At 68.8% G+C, this 7,253-nt stretch overlaps 2 protein-coding genes across 2 annotated transcripts; one reads left to right on the top strand and one right to left on the bottom strand.

Moving 5' to 3' along the window:
- Positions 1 to 163: 163 nt before the first annotated feature.
- CHLNCDRAFT_138326 (hypothetical protein) lies at positions 164 to 2,319 on the top strand (the record flags this gene model as incomplete). Its single annotated transcript, XM_005844893.1, has 3 exons — positions 164 to 1,172; positions 1,311 to 1,709; positions 1,874 to 2,319. The coding sequence occupies 3 exons, from the start codon at positions 164 to 166 to the stop codon at positions 2,317 to 2,319; spliced, it is 1,854 nt and encodes a 617-aa protein (XP_005844955.1).
- A 124-nt stretch (positions 2,320 to 2,443) lies between these two features.
- On the bottom strand, positions 2,444 to 6,212 carry CHLNCDRAFT_54159 (hypothetical protein; the record flags this gene model as incomplete). The annotated part of the gene is made up of 11 exons (XM_005844785.1): positions 2,444 to 2,763; positions 2,928 to 3,098; positions 3,210 to 3,283; positions 3,449 to 3,569; positions 3,759 to 3,814; positions 3,977 to 4,039; positions 4,162 to 4,202; positions 4,458 to 4,599; positions 4,825 to 4,957; positions 5,139 to 5,436; positions 5,616 to 6,212. 11 exons carry the CDS (start codon positions 6,210 to 6,212, stop codon positions 2,444 to 2,446), a joined length of 2,016 nt encoding a protein of 671 aa, XP_005844847.1.
- Between the last annotated feature and the right edge of the window lie 1,041 nt (positions 6,213 to 7,253).

The following is a 7,253-nucleotide window of genomic DNA, read 5'->3' as shown; positions in this document are numbered from 1 at the left end:
AGGGGCGATGCACGTCGCATCAAGAGGTCTACGAGACAGCAAGCGGCGCTTGAGAGTCGTGCCGCAACCGCCGGCATCGAACGACGTTTGGGGCGCCCTGCATCATTTCATCTGCCCATTCCTTGCAACTGGCCGGTACCAGCGATGGCATCCCACAATCAATATGAAGCAGCAGCAGTTCAGCAGCAGTGTGCGCCTCCGCGCCCCGCCCCGCCGGCAGTACAGGGCGGCGGCGGCGGGGCCGCACAATGCGACAGGTGCAGACCTCCCGACCAGCTTTGCTGCAATCATGGCGACCCACTTCAGCTTTCACAGCCCGCTTGCGAAGCACCTACACAAAGCCGCTGCAACACCTGTTGATGGCGTCTCCCAACGCCTGCCGGGCAGCGAACGCCGCGCAGCGCCTTCAAGCATTACCAGCATCGACGCCGCGCTGCCGCGGGGTGGCGAGCCGCTGGGAGTGTCCTCGCCCAGCAGCACTGGCAGGCCCTTTCGGCTGGGCCCCGGCAGCCCAGGAGCCAGCAGCGCTCTGCAATCAACCGCCGACAGCGCTGTGCGGGGCCAGGCAGGCAGTGACGGCGACCTGCCGGCGGCGGCTCAGCTTGGCGCCGCCCGCGTCACCACTCGCTTCACCGGCGCCGCCGAGCCTGTATTTGCCGTGGACGAGGGCCCAGCAGCGGCGCTGCAGGAAATGGCAGCCAGCAAGCAGCGTGCGGCGGTGGCGGCGGCAGCAGCAGCCATGCAGTCACCAGCAGCAGCACCGCGGCCCGGCGGCAGGAGTGGTGTGCCCGCCCTGACAACACCCATGGGCAGGTTTTCTGCCTCGGCAGCATCTGCAGCAGCAGCAGCGACGGCGGCCACGCCTCCACAAAGCGGCGGCAGCATCGGCATCCAATCGCAGCTCAGAAGCTCTTTCAAGCAGCAGGCACAGCAGCTGCTCCTGCACCGGCAGGGTGCCGCCATGCCGGCCCTGGGTGCCACCCCCGCGGGCCTCGCTGCCGCCGGCAACGCCACGCAGCGGCACCGGCCGCTGCTGCAGCGCCAGCAGCAGCAGCAGGCGCCGCCGCCGCCCGCCGCGTCGCTAGAGGATGCGCTGGGGCAGCTTCAGCTGGGGAGCAGCCTGGCTGCGGCCGCCGCAACCGCCACGCCAGGCCTTACGCTGCGCAGCAGGGGTGAGCGCCAAGCTGCGGCCGCCTGTACTGTTGCTGGGCTGCTTTTCTCCCTGGTGTGCACCACTGCACAACAGCCTTGGAAGGCCTGCTGGGTTGTGTGTCCTGATGTTCGACTGGTGCCACAACGTTGCCTTGCAGGCCTGTTCAGCCTGCCGAGCACGCCGCTGGGCACGCCGCGAGCGGCGGCGGCAGGAGGGGCTGCAGGGCCGCCCGCGGAAGGCGCCGCCGCTCAGCGCATGGCCGCCGCTGCAACGCCTGCCCCCCGCGGCGAGCAGCAGCGGTTGCTGGAGTCCCAGCCTCAGCAGCAGCAGCAGCAGGCCCTCTGGTCACCCATGCTGCCGCCAGCGGCGGCGCCCGGTGCAGCCCAGGGCGCCGGCCTGTTGCGGACAGTGCGCAGGACGCCGGGTGGTGGCCGGCAGGAGGGCAGGAGCCGGCAGCCGGAGGCGGCAACACCGCAGGCAGCGCCCGGCGCCGCAGCGGCGTCGACCGCAGCCGCGACGCCGCAGCCGGGCGCGGGTCCTGGGGCAGAGTTGGCAGGTAGGAGCCGCTAGCTGGGTGCTGGAATGCTGTGGCGCCCGCTTCCATGCTGCCTGCTCGCCCCGCCAGCCGTTGCAGCTCGCATCAATGACACCATGGCCACGCCTGCCCGCTTCTCGAGCCCTGAGCGGCCGGCTTGTGGTGCTGCTCCCGCTCTTCTGCAGGGGACCCTGCTCAGCTGCGGCGGCAGCTGCAGGCGGTGGCGCCAGAGCTGACGGTGACCCTGCCGCCGCTGCCGGCAGCCGCCGGGCCCGGCGGCGCCGCGGCGCAGCGGCAGCGCCCAGCGGCAGTCGCAGACCGAGCAGCGGCCGAGGGCCTTTTGTCGCGCATGGCTCGGCTGCAGGCGGCAGCGGCAGAGCTGCTGCAGGAGCAAGCTACCGCAACCAAGTGCACCTTTGCAGCTGCCGACTTGCGTGGCTTGATGGCAGCAGTGAGCCCAGGGGCTGCCAGCTCGGCGCTAGTTGTTGCCCGGCAGCAGGAGGCCGAGAAGCAGCAGCAGCGGCAACAGCAGCAGCAGCGGCGGGGGTCGAGCGCTGCCGCTGCGCAGCGGCTGGCGCAGCTGCGGCAGCTGCAGGCGGCCGGCTCGCAGCTGGCGTCGCAGCTGGCCTGACTTGTTGTGCCTGGGCTGGCAAACTCGGTAACACACAACACATCAGGCTGTGAGGGAGCGCGTGCAGTTGGGTTGCTGAGTCTACTGTTGCCTGGCAGAGCTGACCTCCATGTGCGGCTATTGTTCACCCAGTGTCGTCACACAAGGCGTCTAATCGGTCGTACAACCTGCTCGGCGCAAAATCGTTTCCGGCGGCGGGCAGCCACGGCGCCGAGGTCGACCACAGCGCGCACAGCAGCCGCCTGCCTGACCCGCTCGTCTTGGCCAGCGACACCTTCTGCACTCCCGTGGTGCATGCCTGCCCCCTGAACAGCGCCAGGTCTGGGTCCCGCCTGAGCCCAAAGGTCAGCGCCGCCTTGCTCGCGATCTGGCCGGTGCCCGGGGGGCAGGAGGAGAGAAAGAGCTGGCGCACGCGCAGAGAGGTGTATGGCGGGAACTTGCGGGCTGCAGAGGGAACATGGCAGGGCAGCACGGCGCGGCACGTGAGCACCAGAAGGGGGACGCGAGCACACGAAGACAAGAAGCAGCCAAGATTCGGGGCCCAGCTGGGGTGAGGAGCCGCGCCCGAACAAACAAAGCAGCGGCAGCGAGCCTGCCGCAGGGCGCACCCGTCAGCGGGCAGGAGCCAGCCAAGGGGTGCGCATATCCGCTGCTGCTGTTGCTGCTGTTGCTGCTGCCGCCGCCTGCCCCGGCGTTCACGTCCCGGAGCAGGGCGCACGCCTGCTGCGCGTCGCCGCCGGCCAGCAGCCTGTTGACCGGCACAAACATTCGCTCGGCATCTGCAAGGCGGCGGGAGGACAAGACCTCTGTCTGGAGGCAGCGGGTGCCTGCACAACCCCACTTGACCCTCCAGCGCCAGCCAGGGTCAACAGCAGCACACCACCCCTCACCCTCTGCGGCCTCCTTGCCATTGACGCACCACCACCTCATCTTCTTCATCAGCCACGGCGTGACATCCTTGGGCCTGCGAGCACGCCAGGCAGCCAGGCAGCGCACACCTGGCGCTCACACCCAGCACCCCCGGCCCCATGCACGGCTGGCTTCCTTGCTTTTTTTGGTGCAGCCTCTGTTGCGGCATGCGACGCGGCAGGCAGCAGTGCGCTGGCACGCCACTGTGCCCCCTCCTCACTTGAAGCTCTTTGGGTGCATGCCGCCGGCACTCCAGTCTGTGTAGGCCACCCCCCAGCCGTCGCAGTACGTCTCGTTCTCGAGACCCAGCACGGCCAGCAGGGTGGGGATGTAGTGCTCGTCTGCATGCGGGGCGATGTTGGCATGGGTATGTGGAGTAGAGTGGGGGGAGCGGCGGCGGCGAGGCCATGTTTGCCAGGGGTGTGGACAGCACCGCATGCACGATTGGCAAGGGGAGACGACAAACAGCATGGCTGTTTGGAGCTTCCACGTCACGCCAGCCCTTGCCCCCACCCGCAGCTGCCGCCTACCTGGCACGCACTCCTTCCACTGCCCGCCGTAGTTGCCGCCGCAGCGCTCCTTGAAACTGCAAAGGCGGGGCAGGCGGGCAGGCACTGAATGTGTGCAGCATGGTAGTCCCGGGCAGGGAGCAGGCAGGACGTATGGACTCCACAGAACTGACAAAGCGTACACTCAGCAAGGAAGGTACCGCAATTGTACTGTCACTGGCCACTGCACTGCCACTCACGCGCGGTACACCTCGCTGTCCTGCATTACGGCCTCGGCATGCGCCCTCGTCAGCGAAAAGAACCTGCGAGGGGTATCAGAGGCATGTGGGGAGGCGTAAAGGAGAGGGGCACGGGCTGAGCCCTGGCAGCAGCAGGCTGGGGCTGGGTGGGGGCGGCAGCCTGCAGCGGCACACAGCTGGCTCACTGGTTGCTCTTTCGCCAGTGGTGCTTCTTCAGCCGCGTTGTCTGCAGGCAGGTGGCGGGGTGGCAGGAGGCGGCGGGCGACACCAATGACGGCGGGAGGCACAGCAGGGGTGCCACATGCAAGCCCCGACGCAACAGCAGCCTCGCCGCCGCCAGGCCGGCCCCGTCTGTGCCAGCCTCACCCCCCTGCTGCTGCTCCTGCCGCGGGCCAACATGCTCGGGCTGAGCCCTCAACCCCAGCCTCCCTCCCTCCCTCCCTCCCAAGGGGCGCCCTTCCCGCGCCCGGCCTCCTCTCACCGCCATCCCATCCTTCCAGCGGTCGATGCTCAGGCGGCTGCTGGGGCAGGCGCGCACGCGGGAGCGCGGCTCGTGCGCCAGCTGCTGGTAGGTTGTGAGTGGGTCGTACAGCGGGATGTCGTGGTCGCTGACCAGCACAAACCTGCAGTATGGTGGCAGTACAGGGTAGTACAGTACAAGTAAGCGGCATCGCGGCAGTACGAAACGCTGCCGAACAACACAGTGAGCAGTACGAAACGCCTGGGGGTTGCTAGAGGGAGCGGTGCAGGGGATGGCCCGCTGCCAAGGCGGTCATGCGGGGCAGGCAGCCGCCAGGCTCCGCCCCCGCAGGCAGCCCCGCAGCCGCCGGCAGCAGCCCGCCGCTCACTTGTCGTTGGCTGGGTCGCGCAGCGCGGCCGCCAGCAACAGGCGCTCGGCGTCAGTGATGGCGGCGCTGCCCCACCAGGTGCGCAGGCGCTGCGGCAGCACGCGGCGCTGGAACAGCGGCTGGAACTCCAGGCCTGCATGGGCAGGCAGGCAGGCAGGCGAGTGGTGGGTGGGCAGGTGGCCAGGTACAAGGATGGGCGGGCGGGGCATGGGGCAGATAGCACGGGATGCAGCGGGGAGCATGGCAGCGGCATGCCATGTAAGCGCCCCGTCGACCCGCCCAGCAAGCAAGCAAGCGGCGCCGCAGCCTGCCACCTTTGTAGTCTGGCGGCGCGTGGACGTAGATGCTGAACAGCAGCTGGGGCGGCAGCTCCGGCTGCCCGCCGGGTGTCCTGGCCACCTCCGGCGCGCGCGGCGCGCAGGCGGCCCGCACCGCGCGCCAGCGGGCGTCTGCTTCGGCCGGCGCCCCGCCGCACACCGCCTGCTGCAGGCCCTGCACCGCCTGCTGCGGCACCAGGTTGGCGGCATCCCACATCCACAGCCGCCACAGCTTCTCGTGCGCCAGCCGCCGGGTGGTGAGGAACAGGAGAGCCACCTTCTTGATGCCCAGGGCCTGAAGGGATTGGGACGGGGCGGCAGCGTGACGCACCAACATTGTCTAAGACTTGAGCTTGTCCCTCCCGACGGCAACGCGCAGCGGAGGGCGTGCAGGCGACGCATGGCAGCTTTGCTCAGCAGCAGCGGCACCGGGACCTCTTCAGCCAGCCCATAAGCCTGGAGGCAGGCTCCCACCTCGCTGCACGTCGCTTCGGTGCTGCTGCGGTTGCCTGGCACACCCGGCTTGAAAGAGGTGCCCGCGGCGGGCCCCGCGCCAGTCCTAGTCGGGCTTGCCTTGCCGCTCTTGCCGCTTTTCGGTTTGCTGCTGTCGCTGGTGGTACTACTGCTGCTGCTGCTGTCTGCTGCTCTGTTCCCATTCTTTTCGGGATTGGAACCAGCTGCCTGGTCCCCGGCTGGCGCGGCGCCAGTCTCGCGCGACCCCTCTTTGCCGCCATCCGACCGCGCCGTGCTTCCAGTGCTGCTGCTGCTGCTACTGCCGTCCGAGGCTGCCTTGCCCCTGCCGTCGGCACCGCCTTCTTCCGCCACACTGCTGCTGCCATCGGCGCTGCCGGTGCTGCCGCCTACCGGCCGCAGCGGCGGCGCCGGCCCCGCGGTGCCGGCCTGGCTGCTGATGCTTGCTCCCAGCTGCAGGTTGGTGGTGCCAGCCAGTATGGCCAGCAGCACCAGCACGCCCACAGCCAGCACTATAAAGCCCAGGCTGGGCGCCCCGGCAGCCAAACCAGGCTTGCCGGGCGGCCGCCTGTGACGCCAGGGGGAGGCCGCCGCCGCCATCAGCCATCAGCCAGTGGGCGCTGCGCGGGAGCGCTCTCTGGTTGTAGCAGGGATTTCGCGGGTGCGTGTCTCGACGAGGCAGAAGCCCTGAATGCGGCGGGCAATCACCACCCCGAGAGCGTGCTCAGTAGGAGCTTGACGGCATCAGAATAAATGCGTGATCAGAAGGAGAGAGGAGATCCAGGCGCCATTGGAGTCTCCGCGGCAGGCATCCACTGCAGTGCACTGAAGTGCCAGCGAGGCGGGCGGCGGCGGCAAAGGCCGTGCGGCAGAGATCCTCGCATTCTATCGGTGACAGCTCGACGACCCATTCCAACCATGTACTACAGACCAGCTACGCGACATGGAGCTCCCAGCCTCGAGCGCATTCAGCCTCGGTCGCAACTTCGGCGCCCCGTCGGCGGCGCCGCCAGCGAGGATGCCAGCTGCAGCCAGAACGGCACCATTGCAGACATGCGACATATGCAACACTTTGCTGGCTCCTCCGAGAGTTATTTGGAGCAGGCAACGAGGCTCTCGTGGTGCATGCAGCCTTGAGCCGTGCCAAGCGCAGCGACGGGGCGGCCTTGGCGCGCTAGAGAGAGTTAGACAGGCAGCAGTAGCTGCAGGCAGGCAGCATGTTGGACGAAAAGGACCTGTTTGCCGATGCGGGGCCCGGCGGCTTCCCCACCTCGAAGCCTTTAGACTTTGTGGACTTCGGATGGGCGGACGACGACGAGGACAAGAACAAGAAGCTCACCGGGCGTCGCAAGAAGCTGCAGAGGAAGGTCAAGCCCGGCAGCTTTGGTGAGCGGCGGCGGCACCGCCGCCGGCGGCAGGCAGCACGTGCAGCGGCATGTGGCAGCCCCCGGCAGGGATGGGCACACCCCATATCCATTACCAGCGATCGGCGGAGCTGTGCCATGTCTGCTGCCGCGCCGCGCCCACCAGCCCGGCCCCCATGCCGCCCACCCGCCCACCCGCACCCCCTCTTGTGCCTCTGCGTTCCGCCGCAGACACGCTCGGCCTGAGCGAGCCAGTGCTCAGGGCGATCAAGCGCAA

Source organism: Chlorella variabilis (assembly GCF_000147415.1).
Source record: "Chlorella variabilis unplaced genomic scaffold CHLNCscaffold_20, whole genome shotgun sequence".
NCBI classification, from domain to species: Eukaryota; Viridiplantae; Chlorophyta; class Trebouxiophyceae; order Chlorellales; family Chlorellaceae; genus Chlorella; species Chlorella variabilis.
Note: the sequence above shows the minus strand (reverse complement) of the source record. Positions and strands in the feature narration are given on the sequence as shown.